Source organism: Rhodamnia argentea, chromosome 9 (genome assembly GCF_020921035.1).
Source record: "Rhodamnia argentea isolate NSW1041297 chromosome 9, ASM2092103v1, whole genome shotgun sequence".
NCBI lineage: Eukaryota > Viridiplantae > Streptophyta > Magnoliopsida > Myrtales > Myrtaceae > Rhodamnia > Rhodamnia argentea.
In genome coordinates this window covers 17980064-17998376 of record NC_063158.1, presented here as the reverse complement: position 1 = coordinate 17998376, position 18313 = coordinate 17980064, and the positions used below count along the sequence as shown (strand labels likewise).

At 38.1% G+C, this 18313-nt stretch overlaps 1 protein-coding gene and 1 pseudogene across 1 annotated transcript; both read left to right on the top strand.

Annotated features, from left to right (window-relative positions):
• The first annotated feature begins 1419 nt into the window (after window positions 1-1419).
• LOC115729590 (rust resistance kinase Lr10-like) lies at window positions 1420-17871 on the top strand. The gene is made up of 2 exons (XM_048285843.1): window positions 1420-1649; window positions 16690-17871. Exon 2 carries the CDS (start codon window positions 16722-16724, stop codon window positions 17835-17837), a length of 1116 nt encoding a protein of 371 aa, XP_048141800.1. The 5' UTR covers window positions 1420-1649; window positions 16690-16721; the 3' UTR covers window positions 17838-17871.
• LOC115733163 lies at window positions 1760-2364 on the top strand (annotated as a pseudogene).
• Window positions 17872-18313: the final 442 nt, after the last annotated feature.

Here is an 18313-nt window from a genome sequence, read left to right as displayed (position 1 = left end):
TAATTGTACCAATTTCCTTCACTAATCTCCAATCGACCTTTCGACAAAAAAAAAAAAAAAATCTCCGATCCACATTAAATTAATGGCGATTGGGGTTGCTTTTTTCCTTCAATTATTCTAACAGTGTGCGTCCCTTCAGATATCCCCCGTATTTTTAATTTCTTGCGTTTGCATTCATTTGTCCGATTGACTGACTTCGGGCTTTCTCTATAAGACCAGGCGACTCCCAAGTCTCCAATCAAACAAGGATCATCCAATCTCTTTTCAATCTTTTTATATTGCGCCTCCTCCACACCCACCAAGCAATTCTTTACCAATTTCTCTTTGCCCATAGACAAACAGAGGCGTGATTAATGCTCTCAACTTCATGGATATCTGTCAAGTGTTTCTACTCGCTTTTGTTCTATTTCTAGCGATGACTACCAGTGTCAAGTCGAGTAATCGACGGAATGTTTCATCCTATGGTGACATTCACAATATAAGCTATCTATTTCGACCGAAGAGTTACCCATTGGGTAACCATGGATACGACCTGACTTGTGAAGATAATCACACTATTGCATATGTCTATGATGGTCGGTACTATGTGTAGTCTGTCAACCATAGCGCTGGCAAAATCATGTTGGTCAATGACGGGTTTCAAAAGGGTAATTGCTCATCTCTTCTCTGTAATTCAGTGTTGGGCTATAATAAAAGTACATTGGTCATTATGAACCGTTCAAAGTCGGTTAGTTCTCCATTCCACATCGCTACTGGTCCATGCATCGAGGGGTCTTACTCATCCAAGTCCAACGCATCATCAAATTGGAACTTGTATGCTTTGCTCAATTTTTTTTAAATCTCAAAAAAAAATAAATACTTTTAAAACACATTAACTTTTAAAAATGAAAATTTTTTACAACTTTTTTTTATATCCTATTATATTTTATTTTAAAAATTAATTAAAAATAAAAAATATAAATTAAAATCCGCATCGGATGTGAGGGATTTTGGCAACATTAGCTGTTGGACACGGACAGAATATTTTTCAGTTGGGACAACGCATTAACAGTAGCTCCTACAACTACGAGCAAATCCATAGCATCACGGCCGACGGATTTGTTGTCAGCTACGGTCGTCCATCTCCAGTGAAGAAAACTTTCTTCTGCTACTTTGATTTGTATGGCTACTTTCATTTCTATAACAACATTCATTCCCGTCGCTTAGATTTTAGCTATTTCGGAGGTCAGGTTTGTGGATCCATGCGCTACTATGGCGGTAAGTACTCCTTTCTTGTGCGAATTCAAGTACTCTGATTTGTCGTAGTCACGTATCAGGAGGAGGAACACAATTATCCATTAAAAAGAAAAGTATTGTTTCTCTAGATTTGTTGACCGCTAACAAAGCCAAAGGAGTTTCTTGTATCACCTACTCAAAAAAACGAAGATTGTTATTTTCACATATTGGTAAATGCACTCATCGCACCTTCTCATATTGTTTTGGACAAGATTCGACTTGCACGAAGTAGCTTGCTACTACTCTGTTTCCTTGGTGACTTTTGCTTTCGAGACTTCTTTTACTTCAATTCCTTTTCACACCATTCGTTCCTTCCACAGGTGTCCTCGATGATATTGCATTTTGGATTACTTGGGATTTTACAACACTATTAGGTAAGCCGCAATTATCTTGTTCTTGCAATAATTATGAACAAAAAAACACTCATTCTAACCTATCAAAATTTTCTCCGGTGCTTTTTTGTGTGGCGAAATTCGTAATCGAGATGCCCATTGTCGCGATATTCCTAATCTACAAGCACACAAGAAGGCACTTAGCAATGGACAAGAACGTCGAAGAATTCTTGCAGGCTCATAATAACTTTTTGCCCATAAGGTACTCTTACTCAAATATCAAGAAGATCACCAGAAATTTTAAGCACGAACTAGGTGAAGGAGGGAATGATTCCGTGTACGGAGGAAAGCTCAGAATCGAAAATGAAGTGGCCATCAAGATTTTACAGCAGTCCAAGGCCCATGGCCAAGATTTTATTCATGAAGTGGCCACTATTGGAAGAATTCACCATATTAATGTTGTGCAACTCATCGGCTTTTGCTTTGAAGGCTCAAAACAAGCTCTTGTGTATGATTTCATGACAAATGGATCTTTGGATAAGCACATTTTTGCTGAGGAAGGTGATCTTCATTACATGAAACTATATGAGATTGCTCTTGGGGTAGCGAGGGGGATTGAATACTTACATCGGGGGGTGTGACATGCAAATACTACACTTTGATATCAAGCCTCACAACATTCTTTTAGACAAGAATTTCACTCCAAAAGTTTCCGACTTTGGACTTACAAAACTTTATCCCACTGATCGTAGTATAGTCTCATTGACTGCGGCAAGAGGGATGTTGGGATATATGGCGCCCGAGTTGTTCTACAAGAACATCGGCTGTGTATCTTACAAAGCAAACGTCTACAGCTTCGGGATGTTGCTCATGGAAATGGTAGGGAGAAGGAAGAAATAAATGTAAATGCGGAACACTCCAGCCAAATTTATTTTCCATTGTAGGTGTACGACCAAGTCAGTGAAGGAAAAAGTGTTAAAATGGAAGGAGTTGTAGAAGAGGAGAGGAAGGTGATAAAAAAGATGATAATAGTTGCACTTTGGTGTATACAATTGAACCCCGACCATCGGCCTCCAATGAACAAAGTCCTGGAAATGCTTGAAAGAGATATTGGTAAACTTCAAATGCCTCCAATGCACTTTTTACCCATCGGATGTGCCGGATAACAGTGACAAAGCCGAGATGGAACTAGGGACATTCTCAGCTTCATCAAGTGTTCCAATAATTTCCTCTAGTTTTCCTGTTGTTGATACCGGCAATGTTTAGAGAGCCATGTCCAATTTGATTGGAAAAGCTTTGTGTATTTTTTATATGTCCGCACAATCTAGTATTATTTTGGGAGGGACTTGAGCTAGTTTAGCTCTATCGTGACTACTTTCCAGATTGTGTTCTTCCAGCTCTTAGGTTACTGTAATTTTATTGTATCTTAGAGAGTTTTACTCTCTTGCATCCTCCTTCGAAAGGATCAACAAATTGGTAAGAAAGCAACGACTAAAATGGTGGGGGAAGGTGATGGCATCGAGAAAGTTTCCTCCCTTGTTACGTGATTTAGGGTAAAATCAGCTAAAAAGCTAATAATAATCTGCGATCTTGCTACTTAACGTGCTACTATCCACGTGTGATTTCTGGATATCAAGAATTGCTTGATTTCGGCTTGTGAATTAATTTCCATAGAAAATAAACATACATACATTTTTCTCAATGGACGTTGTCTGTTTATGCGAGAAATGACTTTTATCAGAGTGGACAAGGAGAAGGTCTTAGATGAAGCAACTCAATGAAGTTTATATTTGAAAGAACACAAACTCCGTAATATGAAATTTTTTACAAGTAATAGATCGAAAAATTAGAATTTGCTCTTAATAATTATTGATCGACTATAGTGATTTTAATTGACAGGTTTGTAGAATTTTGGAGCACTTGAAAGAGACTTTATAGACCTAGCTTATAGAACCGACATCAGCCACTGAGGGAAGGGGGAGGAGGCAAAGCAAAAAGTAACATATCTCGATTCCAGGGAATTTAATCTCATCTTGAATTTCATGCTCAAACTTCTCTTTTCAGAAAAAAAAAAAAATTCTATTATGATCCATGTTAGTTTGCTTAAGGTAAATTGCAAGACGTTGTATTCAATGGGAAAGATGTAAAGTGCAAAGATGAAAACTGATGACATTATTTTATCTTACCTTGTATGTGTTGACAATTATATTGTATCATCTATCACTTCTTAATATTGTTTTTCATCTAAGAAATCGTGACTTTTCATTAACACTTTATCTTTCCGTTTATAAAAAGAATTAGATACGGATGAACCACCCTCAATTAATCGAATAATTTAGTGGAAAATTTTTAGGCAAAAAATGAATTTTGAAATTCTACGTAAGTAGGGGAAATTGATCAAAAATACCTTAACGTATTACACTTTTGTCAATTTGGTTCTAAACCTTGTAATTTTATTAATTGAGTCCTAAATCTCTTTCTTGTTTGCCAATTGAGTCCATCCCGCCAATTTTGGCTGGAAGTCATTGACATGGACACCAACTATCCTAAGTGGCATACCCGGCGCCGACATTGACAACTTTAATAATGTTTTAACATTTTTTCAAATTTTTTCTTTTCTTTTCTTTTTGTTTTATATTCCTTTTTAGTTCCAAGGGTAGGCGAGGCTGCCGACCACTTGCTGAGGATCGACCCCCGCCGGTGGCGACCCCCACCGGCCCCTTGGTGAGAGCCGCCATGCCCTTGCCTTGCCGGCCTCGGCGAAGGGGCCAAAGCGAGGCGGCAGCCTTGCTAGCCCTTTGAATAGAAAAATAAGAAGATGAAGAAACAAAGGAAAAAGCAAAGAAAAAAATAATTAAAGTAAATAAAATATTCAAAAAAATATTGAAATAGTATTGAAAATTATCCAAGTCAGCATCTTCCATGCCATGTTAGGACGGCTGGCATCCACGTTAGCAATTTCCATCCAAAATTGATCAAATGGACTTAATTGGCAAAATGTGAAAAGGTTTAGGATTCAACCGGCAAAATCTAAAAGTTTATGACTCAATTGACAAAAATGCAATGATAGGACTTTTTGGACAATTTTCCCTACATAAGTATAACGAAGAGTCATCAAGAGAAATACGTATTCTATTATCCCCATACATATCTAGGTTCCTATAAATAAGCAAGGACAAAATCTACAAAGTTTCGAATTGAACTTGTATTTCCTTAAACTTATTAGCAACCAATGTACACTTCATTTTTTTTTACTCTGCATTTCATCAAAAGTTTCACTCCCCTTCAACCTACATCTTGGCTCCGTCGCTGCTTACGTCAATATAATGCCAAACTTTTGAACACGCTATAAGATTCTTCCCAAAGATAGTGAGAGAACTATAAAGTTCACATATTTTATTCTTAACGGTTTTAGGAGAATTCTCTTCTATAAAAGTAGAATAGAGTCGATACTTCTTTCAATTTTCTTAACATTTCTTTTTCACCTTCCAATCAAATCTATAAAGTCCTTATTGATAAGAGTCCATGGATTCTTAATTTACAAGGATTCAACTCGCTTCAAGATTTGCATCAATTCTTAAGACGGCTTTAATATTGAAATAAATCCATAATATTAGGGAGCACGCAACAAAAATCTGATACCTTTCACATGAGAAAATCACCAAGATAGAGCCCAAGTCCGAACTTGTTAACATATTCAGTTGGATCCACCTTTGCTAAAAAGCTTAAATCAATAAGTTATGAGCCAACTAGAATATATTAACTGCTCTATTCCACACCAATTCGTAGGTACAAGATTTTTTTAACACAACTCACACATGCACCTTAACACATAATTATCTCCGAAAATATGAAATGACTTACTTATCTACAAAAAGTTTCTCCAAAAATTTTAAATGATGTCGTATGGTAAATACACAAGTATACATAGGTAATCAATTGTGATGTTTTCTTGCCAGAAAGAGATGGCGATGATGTTGGGTCCTACTCGCTACTTCTTAACATTCTCAACTTGCTTGATTTTTGTTTTATCAGTTGACTTGAGCTTTTCAATAGATGACCCCAACTCTTCGTATTCCAAATCTCTCTCTTTCGCCACTATCACATATGAATCCTATCCTTGTTAATCCTCAACCACAAAATGAACGGCCATATTCTCAGGATCCCACGTGTTAAAGCAACGGGACCAACTTGATGGTCAAGCCATCGGGAAGCTAAACATACTTGACGGTACTAAATCTAGATTAGACATCACTTAAACCTCATGTAATTGACATCCTTAGAAAGAATGAGCAATTCGGTAAGAGAGCAAAGACTAAAATGGTGGGGGAAGGTGAAAGGTATTGAGAAATTTTTCCTCCCTCATTACGTGATTTAGAGAAACAACTTTTATCAAAATGGACAAGTTCTTAAAATGATAAATTCAATGAAGATTATATTTGAAAGAACACATATTCCGTTTTAAAATTAGTATGAAATTGTCGACAAGTAATAGATCGAGAAATGGAAATTTCCTCTTAATATTTATTTGTCGACTGTAGCATTTTTTGATTGACGGGGTTGTAGAATTTCGGAGCACTTTATTAAAACTTCATTGTTGACAAGTCACAAATCTCGATTACATAGAATGTAATCCCATCTTGAATTCATGCTCAAACTTCCTTTTTTCAGAAAAAAAAAAATTCTATTATGATCCATGTCAGTTTGCTTAAGGTAAATCTCAAGACGTTGTATTCAAAGGGAAATATGTAAATTGCAAAGATGCGAACTGATAACATAATCTAATCTTACCTTACCCGGTGTTACTTCATTCAAAATTCTTGAGTAGAAAATCTTTCTTACTCCATATCTCATCACAAATTTCACTCCCCCTCAACCTAAGGCGCTATAATATTCTTCCCAAAGATAGTGAGACATCTATAGAATTCACATATTTTCCTCTAACAATTTCAGGAGAATTTCCATATGTAGATAATAGAATAGAGTTGATAATTCATTAAATTTCCTAAACATTTCCCTTTCACTAATCAAATTTATGCAATCCTTAACTATCAGAGTCCATCAACTTTTAATTTACATGGAATCAATTCCCTACAAAGTTTGTATCGATTCTTAAAATAGTTTTCATGTTATTTTGAAATGAAAAATTGATACTGTAAGTATCTCCGAAAAATATATAGTAACTTACTTTTCTAAAAATAATTCTTCAAAAATTTGAAGCGACGTCACATGGCTAAATAAATGGGTTGTCAATTGTGATGTTTTCTTGCCAGAAAGAGAAGGCGATGATGTCGGATCCTACTCGCTACTCTTGTGACATTCTTGACTTGATTGATTTTTGCTTTATCCGTTGACACGGGCATTTCAATAGATGACTCCAAGTCTTCGTATTAAAGGTTTCTTGCTTTTGCCACAGTATCACACATGCATCCCATCCTTATTGATCCTCCAACACATATCCTGCCCCAAATTTCCATTGCTCCCCAGCCGAGAGGGACATGATTTTCCCTCTCAATTCCGCACCAATGTACCTTGTTGTCTCTGGTCATTCTTGGTGTGCTCCTAGGGTCACGTACTTGTGATGCCTAGAATGAATGGCCATGTCCTCGGGGATCTCACGTGTTAAAGCAATGGGATCAACTTGATGATCAAGCCATCGGGAAGCTGAATATACTTGACAGTACTAAATCTAGATTAGACATCATTTAAACCTCGTCTAATTGGCAGCCACGGCTATCGCTTCACTAAGTAAATGGTCCGGCATGCATTGATCCTCGGATCGGTTTTACCACTGAAGAGTGTAAGATCACTAGAGATCACTGCATATTATCGGAGTGTCGAGTTCTTTCAGTTTTGGACATTTGTTAATGCACATTGCCACTTGCGACCTTAAGGTACAAATTCATTGTTAATAAAACCGAGGATCAATTATCCTCAAGCGATCTGCCAAAGGGCGGCATTTACTCATAATAGGTGCCATTGGCAGCTTCGTTCTCTCTCCTATGTGACTTGACACAGGTTAGGCTTTGGAATGGCGAATTGCAAGAGGCCTTAAGATTAAGTAGCCGTACTGCTTTGATGGCAGAATATGACCATGGCGATGTAAGCAATCATTTATCTGCAAGATTGCAGCAATCATTGAGTTAATGCAAACTCATCGTATTCAGGTCTTAACGTCTGATATTCTTAGTGCGTGGCCTCATTCTACTGCGTTTCTTTAAGTATTATCCTATGTCTGGTAATCCTGCATTGAATTTCCACATTCTATAAATAAATGTCATTGGAGAAGAAATAAGAACAAGCTATTCCGATGCAGGCCGACATGGTTTGACGGTACGACATCAAAACTGATCATGCTGTGCTCAGGGGTCAAAGTGCCAAATTAACCGGTTAACTTTCTTGATATTGCCAGATTGATGGGGGATGTGAATCCTTTTGGTCCATTTAGTGTGTCCTTATGCTGCTAAGTGAATATGGATTCTCATTATATTTCGCTGATATTTCTACCAATTGTTTGTACCGTGAGTGCCCATCATTGCAGAGAGAGAAGAACCGATCGTTGGACTTATCTACCAAGCCACGATATTATTGTTCCAAATCAAACGAACAAATTGGGGAACTTATGCAAAATAAATTCATGGTATTGCGTCGAAACTGATGTACTATCATATCGTGACATGGAGAAGAAGAAGTTTCGAGCCAAGCTAGTTTTTACTTTACGTCTTTGTTCCTCAAAATCAGATATCAATTGCCTATTGCCGTGACTCGTGGGCCGGAGAAAGAAGATGGAGAAGAAGAAGAAGAAGAAGAAGGGAGGAGGAAAAAGACGAAGAAGGAAGATCGAGTATCAGATGGAAGTAATGGGGAGAGACTGGGATCTTTTTGTTGACTTGACGGGACGTGGAACCAACAATCACGGCAATAGAGTCGAAGAAACTCATGAATTTTCAATGGGTGTAAATTTCCAACAGGAACATGTATAAGTCCTATTTTCTATTCAATCTACAGCATGTATTAAGTACATAAATTATAGTCGCTATCGTCAACATTCTTATAATTCCATCAATGTTACATCCTAGTTTCAGCTTGAAAGCAAGGGCTACAAAAGATACCACAAAAAGTCATGATTCTCGTGGGCTTTTGAAAAGTAAGTCCATCGATTCTTCCTGTTTTCTTATTTTGAAACTCTTCGTTTTGCACAATTTTAAATGAAATAAAGAGGCAAGGCGATAACTAATCTCCTTACTTTTTTTTTGGTCGAAAAATCTCCTTACTTTAGGCTGGGATTGTTTAGGGATAAACTTTTTGTTAAAGAAAAATACTTACCCATAAAAAATGATTAGTTTTCATTTGTTTAGTGATATGTGATTGCAAATATTTTCTAGTGATTTAGATCTCATTTGGATTATGATTTCAATCTCATCACTGTATTTAACGCAAATATGTAATCCGAATTATCACATTTTTTTTTCGTTGTCTTATTCATTTCTTTTCTTTCTTTTTCTTTTTCTTTTCCCTTCTTCCTCCACCGCTACCGGCCAGCGGAGGCCATGAGCGAGCCTCAGGCTCGCCAGCCCGCATTTGTGGCCGGTCATTAGCCATCGCCGAGATGCGGCGACCGGTGGAGAAGGAGAAGGAAAAAGAAAGAAAAGAAAAAAAAGATATAATGTAAAATTTTAAAAATTTGAGAGAAACAATTTCGGAAAGTGTTGTCACATCTTTAGAATTAAGAATTTACTTTCCTAATTTTATACATGATTCTTCAATTGAAAAGTGTTTTCCATTGACTAAGTAATTTTCGTGAACCAAACGGGTGAAAAAGTCAGGAAAACTATAATTCCCAAAACACTCAAACAAACGCATCCTTAGTAATTTAATCAACCTCACTCTGCTAATCAGTTTTGAAACAAGGTTGGTTCACCCTGTCAAACAATTAGAGTTAATTAGAAGTGGAGGTGAATAGAGAAATGTCACCAGTTTGAGGTAATTGCACCAATTTCACGCACCAATCTCCGATCCACATTCTAACAGTAGGCGTCCCTTCAGATTCTAGCTGAGAAAGACATCCCCGTATCTTGCCCGCCAATAGTTAGGGGGATTAAATTTTCGATAAAGAGAGTCATTGGAACCCACGGTCGCTTCAAATTATCCCTAAATAATTCCCATCTTTATATAGCTGTACTAGCTTAAATTTATACTTGAGCAACTATAGGTCTTCTTGCCACTTGCATTGCAAGAATTGGCTAAAGTACACTAGAAGTGCCAAAACTTGTGTACGGCTCTCACTTTAATGCCAAAACTTTCAAAATGATCACTTAAGTGCCAATTTTTCTAAAAAAAGATCAATTAAGTGCCAACTTCTTTTAAAAATGATCATTTCAGTGCCAATTTTAATTTGAGCTGATGTGACTTGCCGGAAATCCGACATGTGCTCTTTTTATTAATATTTGAGCCGACGTGACTCGGGGAGAATTGACACTAAAGTGATCGTTTTTAAAAAAAATTGGCACTTAAATGATCGTTTTTAAAAAAAATTAGCACTTAAGTAATCGTTTTGAAAGTTTTGGCACTAAAGTAATCGTTTTTCAAAAAATTTGGCATTTAAGTGATCGTTTTGAAAGTTTTGATACTAAAGTGAGTGTCATACACAAGTTTTGGCACTTGTAGGGTACTTAAGCTGCAAGAATGAAACTATATTGCAAATATATATGGCTTTGCTTTTGAGAGGAGTAATAGATCGCAAAATTAGAATTTCCTCTTAATAATTACTAATCGACTTTGGACAGTAGTGATTTTAATTGACTGGTTTGTAGAATTTCAGAGCACTTTAATGAAACTTCATCAACGTAGCTTGTATAACCGACATCAGCCACGCAGGAAATGATTTTTTCCTCAGGATTCCATGTATTAAAGCAACAGGACCAACTTGACGGCACTAAATTTATAGTAGACATCACTTAAACCTCGTTTAATTAGCAGCCACAGTGGTGCCTCCACTAACTAAATGATCTAGCGGTGCATTGGTCTTAGATTGGTTTTACCAGTATAGATTGTAAGATCATTACATATTGTCGGAGTGTCCAGGGTTTTCAATTATGGACTTCTGTCCATGCACATTGAGACGTGTCATGACACTGGAAAATAAACTTGTCAATGTGCATGAGGCATCAAGGCGTGGTTGCCTTTGTCTTGCGATTCAGGAGAGAAGTTACTACTTGTTGAACAAGGATGGCTAGAATCAGTGAGTTAACATGAATGAAAGGCATCTAAGATCCGCAGTCATTTCACCAATACAAACTATAACGTATAATTAATCAAAACCAGTTCTCTTGGTTTCGTTCTTTGATGAAATTACATCATTTTGATCAAGTGTTATGACTATGAGTTCAGAGCCAAAAAAACCAATGGTTGAGTAGCCATGCTGCTTTGATGGTGGAATATAACCATGGCAAGGTAAGAATCCTGCGTCTGCGAGATTGCGGTGATGATTGAGTTATGCAAACTTTTCGTATTGGACATTGATATTCTTGGCACGGGGCCTCATTCTACTACATTTCTTTAGTACTTCCCCATGTTTGGTGATTCTGCAGTGTATTTCTATACTCTATAAATAAATATCATTCAAGAACATATAGGACAAAAAAAATTCCGATGCATGCTAACATGTTTTCATCATACTGCATCGAAATTGATGTACTATGTCATGACATGGAGAAGAAGTTTCGAGGCAACCTTGTTTTTGTTTCTGATCTTTTTCCTTAAAACTATGCATCAATTTTCTCGTGGTCGTGACTCGTGGGGCGAAGAAAGAAGACGGAGAAGAAGAAGAAGAAGTGATGTTCTTTGTTGACTTGACGGGATGTGCAACCAATAATCACGGCAAGGGAGTGGAATAAACTTTTGCATTTTCCACGGGTGTAAATTTCCAAGATGCGCTTCATATGTAGCTCATTAAACAGGTAACTTTATTGACTCCAAAGTCTCCAATATTTAGTCTATGGACATTAATAAAAATTTCTTGGAGTGGATCAGTTAGGATTTATTAATTATCTTCCAAGAATGAAGAAAAAATCCCATTTGATTAAGGCAATATGTCGGTTGCACGCTCATACGAATGTATGTAAAATCCTTTTTCTATTCAATTTGCAGCATGTATTAAGAACAAAAGTTATAGTCGCTATTGTCAACATTCTTAACGAGTGTTGTGGAGGACGCACTAATTATAATTGTATGAATGTTACATCTTGTCTTAGCTCAAAAGCAAGGGCTACCTAAGACACAACAAAATATCTTGTGACTAATTAAATCTAAAAGCAAGAAAGCATAAAGAGGGCTTCCAAAAAGCAAACCATCTATTCTTCCTGTTTTTTTACTTTGAAACTCTTTGTTTTGTGCAATTTTCAATAAAATAAAGTGGCCATGCGGCAAGAAATCTGCGTTTATTTGGGGAAAACTTTATCTTAAAAAAAAATTTCGCAAAATAATTTCTTAGTAAAATAATTAATTTTCTTTTGTTTGGTGATATGTGATGGGAAGTATTTTTCTAGTGTTTGGATCTCATTTGAAAACTAATTTCAATCTCATCACTTTATCTCACTTAAGAAAAAAAGAAATTCAATTTTTATTTTTTTATTACTTTATTTATTTATTTTCTTTCTTTATCTTTTTCCTTCCTCCTACATAGCGACCGGCCGTTGGCAGCCATGGGCGAGCCTCGAGATTGCCGGCTCATCTCTATGGCCGATCATAAGGGATGAAAACAGGTTCCACCATTTTATAGACATAACACTTTGTCAATTGAGTTTTATTTATTTAGTTATTTTTTGGTTGGACTTTGTCAATTGAGTTCATTGGCCAATTTTTTTCGAAAATTACCAAAGTGGACGCCAATTATCTTGCGTGGTATGGCATGGCCGATCAGAAATAGCTCAAAAGTTAACTCGATAGAAGACAAGACGAAAGTCTTGTAACAATAGCTGGGTGTGCCATTGTATTTCTAGGTTATACGGTGCGGATTGGCTTCGGATGTCTGTGTTGGATGCAGCTTGGTGGATATGTACGTGAAGTGCGTAGCCGGCGGATCACTTCGTGATTCGAGAAAGATGTTTGATCGGATGCAAAATTCGAACGTGATAGGATCTGTCAACGACAAAAGTTTGGAGTCCAATCAAGCCTTTGAACTGCTCCATGAGATTGAGAGAGGAATCGGAACAAGTGCTTTTAATTGGATCTGCCTCTATCTGCCCTATCCGTAAGGGGGAGCAAATTCATGCGAGGATGGTAAAATCAGGGCTGGACTCAAATCAATGCATTTCTAATGCTTTGACACTACGTATTCAAGGTGTGGAAACACAGAAGCTGCTTTTCGAGTTTTCGGTGAGACGAGAGAATTGGCCACTATGCATGCATGGCTGGACTTAAGGATCCTTCGGAGTTGCCCTTCAGTTTAAATATCCAATGCTTTTCAGGGCTGATACACTGGTCAGGTCTCGCATACATTTCTTGGAGCTTGCTGAGTTCCCGGTAATGTTGAACTTGCGAAACAAGCTGCGCGTCGATGATTTTTTAGGAGGAACCAGACTACCCTGCTGCTTATATTGCAAAAGAAAGAAGATGAAACTGAAATATATTACAAAAGAAACCGGTTGTAGCTGGATTCAAGTGAAAAATAACGTTCGCAAGGTCTATGTGGGTGACAACACTTCATACCCAAAAGGCACAGGAGATCTGTCACGAACTGGACTGATTGGTTAGTCGAATGAACTTGTTCTTCATGACGTGGAGGAGGGACAAAAAGGAACAATATTTGATCCAGCACAGTTAAAAAAAAATTGCTGTTGGTTTAGGCCTTACAAGCATCTCCAGTCCGAAATCTGTCAGGGTGTTCAAGAGTTTCACATTTACGGAGATTGTCATTCTGTGATCGAGGACATCTCCACGGCAACCAGAAGATTTCTAGTCGTAAGGGATGCAAACTGGTCCACCAATTTACGGACTAAACATGCTCATGCAGTGACTACTAGCTACGATGCTTCTTAAATTGTCTCATTGATAGTGTAAAATCGAACCTCTGTTTTAGATTTTCCCCTTTGTACCTATGTTACTTGAGCCGGGACTCTATTGGTTGCGCTCACGAACGATGCATGTGTTTAAGGTAGTGCTGATTAAAGAATCCGGAAAGTTAAATAATGTGCACAAGCAGGTAATTCATTCCTGATATCTCTCTAATACAGTACCTCTGTTTTTAGTACAATTCTATTGATTAGGAGATTAATTCATTATCAGCGTCCACTTAAGAGGGTGTGAGTTGTTGATGGTAACTCCTTGGTCACGCGTTGGCTCTGGAAAAGAAGAGCTACCATTCTAAGGCAATAGGATCATGAGATGCTAAACACAAGAAAAGTCACAGAGGCTACAAAACAAATTGTGCACGGGTGATGCTACCTCTTCTCTGTTGTGTGGTCTTGTCAAGACAGAGGATACCTGTCATCCTCTGCTTTCACGGAATTGCACATTCTTTTCAAGTTCTTGAGCGTGAAAGTAGAATGCATGGAGCAATAATTTCGTGGCTTGTTGAATAAATCCACTGAACCGCATTGGTTATGGAATGGCGGAGCTTCAGCGCAGTGTCTATCGTGTCCCGGGCACGATGCTCCTAGCGATTTAGTTATAAACACCACAACTCGTGATGAACTTGAGCAAATTAGTATAGAGCCAACAAGAAGAATACACTTATCACATTTGAAACAGATTTATCACTCGGGCCGCCATGCCTCAGAGCATCAAAACGAGGTATCTCAAAATGTGTTTGATTATGACTTATTAAGCATCCTTCGACCGCCTAAGGAATTGGAATTACGTCAAAAATTTGCGCCTTAATTTAACAAATATGGAGGAGAAACAAACGAAGATGAAAATACGGAGAAAAGTAAAGATGTGGGGACCCAACAATCGCGTGGAAAAAGCGGAGGAGGAAAGATCAAATTGGGATGGCCACCGGGCCGTTCCTCTAATAGTGGAACCTCCACTCAGTTTGGATCCATTTGTCCCCGTTGACCGACTTTGGGCTTCTCTATAGTACAAGGGGATTCCAAAGTCTGCAATCAAACAAAGGATCGTCCCATCATCTTTTTATATTGTTAAGCCTCTCCTCCGATGGGCGTAAATTTCCAAGATGCGCCGGCCATGTAGGTCAGCTCGATTAGGGTTGGACATGACTCCGCTATCGGATGAGGTGACCTTAATAATGGGAACATCAGTTTGAGTTTGGGTCCACCTCTTTTAATTTATTGACTGCCATGCATATCTTACGTTGACTGACTCGGGCATTTTCTATCCGACGAGGCGACTCCAAGTCTCCAATCAATCGACGGTCGAGGTTCATCCAATCTCTTTTTCTGTCCTTTTATATCATGCCTCCTCCACCAGCACCAAGCGATTGTTTACCGATTTCTCTTTTTCCCATAGTCGAAAAGAGTCATGTTTAATGCTCCCAGCTCCATGAATATCCATCCACTGTTGCTCCTCATTCTTGTTCTGCTGCAGGCGATGACCAGCGATGCCCGGTCAAGTAATCCGCGGTGCATCGCTTCTTCTTGTGGTGATATTCGCAACATAAGTCACCCGTTCCGATTGAAGAGTGATCCGGAGGGATGCGGTGACCGCAATAAAGAGCTGGTTTGTGAAGATAATCGCACTGTTGTGCATTTCTATGGTGGTCGATTTTATGTGCAGTCTATCAATTATTCCGCCCACGAAATTAGATTGGTCGACGATGGGCTGCAAGAGGATAAGTGCTCGTCTCTCCCACGTCATTCATGGGCTCTGTATAACTTCTACAATCAGTCCCATCCAAACAACCCATACTACAATTTTGACGATCATACTGTGGTAATTGTGAACTGCTCAAAGCCGGTTAGTTCTCCATTGTACATCTCTACCGGTCCATGCATTGAGAGGTCGTACTCTTCCAACAGATCATCGAACTGGAACTTGTATGCTCCGATCGACCCAACAGCATCGGATGTCGAGGATTTTTGTACCATTAGCAGCTGGACATGGGTATTATATGATTCTTTTGGGGGTGAGGAGCATATCAATAGTAGCTCCTACAACTACGAGCGTATCCATAACATCATGGGCAATGGATTTACTCTCTACTTTGGTATCTATACAATGAAGCATACTTTCTTTTGCTACTTTGATATCTATCGCTACTTTCATATCCATTACTTTCCCTATCCTAACATTAATACCCATCAGTTCATCCCCGGTCAGGTTTGCGGATCCAAGTTCTACATCAGTGGTAAGCATCGGTTAGCAATGAAATTTTACCGAAGTTTTGCATGATTCTGTACACTCTTTCACTTGCTATTTTCTCTTCTAAACTGGAAAACCAAAGAGACTTCTATTATGCAAGAAAAATGACAAGATATATACATGATAGGGTATGTCAACGTTGTGTATTTTGAAAGATTTGTTGAGCTTCGCATTACTTATTAATATCAAGTTGAAGGAGTTGCAAGATTCGCCAAAGAAATGAAAAAGTATCTAGATTATAATTCCTTTCCCACTGTAAAAAAGAAAAAAGAAAAGAAAAGAAAAGAAAAGAAAGACGATGCTCGTGCGATGCTTGTGCAAGCAACCACATGACTAGTTTTTGTTGGCATATATAATTTACCTTTCCTTATTTTCTCAATTTTGTTCTTCAATTAGTCACTTCACTAGTAATCCAAGACACATTACTTAATGCTCCTCAGAAAATTAATCATTAAAAATGGAAAGCATTGTTCCTCTAGATTAATCCAAGCGAAAGGATTTTCTTGTATCGTCTATCATCCATGTGAAACGAGGCTTATTATTTTCCATTCATTTGCAAATTTACTCTGTTTTCCTCGTGAGTTTTGTTTTGCAAAGTCCTTTTCCTTCGGTTCCTTTTCACACCATTCATTCCTTTCACAGGTTTCCAAGATCATATCGCATTTTGGACTGCCACAGATTTTATAGTACTACTAGGTAAGCTGCAATGATTCGTTCTTACAATAACTATGGAGATATTTCTTACCTATCAAATTTTCTCCAGTGCTTTTCTGTGTGGCGAAATTCATAATCGGGATGCCCATTGTCGCGATATTCCTAATCTACAAGCACAGAAGAAGGCACTTAGCAATGGACAAGAACGTCGAAGAATTCTTGCAGGCTCATAATAACTTTTTGCCCATAAGGTACTCTTACTCGAATATCAAGAAGATCACCAGAAATTTTAAGCACAAACTAGGTGAAGGAGGGTATGGTTCCGTGTACAGAGGAACGCTCGTAAGCGGAAACGAAGTTGCCATCAAGATTTTAAAGCAGTCCAAGGCCCATGGCCAAGACTTTATTAGTGAAGTGGCTACTATTGGAAGGATTCACCATTTTAATGTTGTGCAACTCATTGGCTTTTGCTTTGAAGGCTCAAAACAAGCTCTAGTGTATGATTTCATGACAAATGGATCTTTAGATAAGCACATTTTTGCTGAGGAAGGTGATCTTCATTACATGAAACTATATGAGATCGCTCTTGGGGTGGCGAGGGGGATTGAATACTTACATCGGGGGTGTGACATGCAAATACTACACTTTGATATCAAGCCTCACAACATTCTTTTAGACAAGGATTTCACTCCAAAAGTTTCTGACTTTGGACTTGCGAAACTTTATCCCACCGATCGTAGTATAGTCTCATTGACCGCCGCAAGAGGGACGTTGGGATATATGGCACCCGAGTTGTTCTACAAGAACATCGGTGGTGTATCTTACAAAGCGGACGTCTACAGCTTCGGGATGTTGCTCATGGAAATGGCAGGGAGAAGAAAGAATATAAATGCAAATGCGGAACACTCTAGCCAAATTTATTTTCCATTGTGGGTGTACGACCAAGTCGGTGAAGGAAAAAGTGTTGAAATGGAAGGAGTTGTAGAAGAGGAGAGAAAGGTGATAAAAAAGATGATAATAGTTGCACTTTGGTGTATACAATTGAACCCTGACCATCGGCCTCCAATGAGCAAAGTCCTGAAAATGCTTGAAGGAGATATTGGTAAACTTCAAATGCCTCCAAAGCCACTTTTTTACCCATCGGATGTGCCGGATAACAATGACAAAGTCGAGATGGAACTAGAGACATTATTAGCTTCATCAAGCGTTCCAATAATTTCCTCTAGTTTTCCTGTTGTTGATACCGGTGATGTTTAGAGAGCCATGTCCAATTTGATTGGAAAAGCTTTGTGTATTTTTTATATGTCCGCACAATCTAGTATTGTTTTGGGTGGGACTGGAGCCAGTTTAGCTCTATTGTGACTACTTTCCAGATTGTGTGTTCTTCCAGCTCTTAGGTTACTGTAATTTTATTGTATCTCATAGAGTTTTATTCTCTTGCATCCTCCTTCAAAAGGATCAACAAATTGGTAAGAAAGCAACGACTAAAATGGTGGGGGAAGGTGATGGCATCGAGAAATTTTCCTCCCTCGTTACGTGATTTAGGGTAAAATAAGCTAAAAAGCTAATAATAATCTGCGATCTTGCTACTTAACGTGCTACTGTCCACGTGTGATGTCTGGATATCAAGAATTGCTTGATTTCGGCTTGTGAATTAATTTCCATAGAAAATATACATACGTACATTTTTCACAGTGCGCATTGTCTGTTTATGCGAGAAATAGCTTTTATCA

Coding starts and splice junctions, on each gene's coding strand:
- LOC115729590 (XM_048285843.1), top strand. CDS start 16,722: ATGCCCATTGTCGCGATATTCCTAATCTACAAGCACAGAAGAAGGCAC.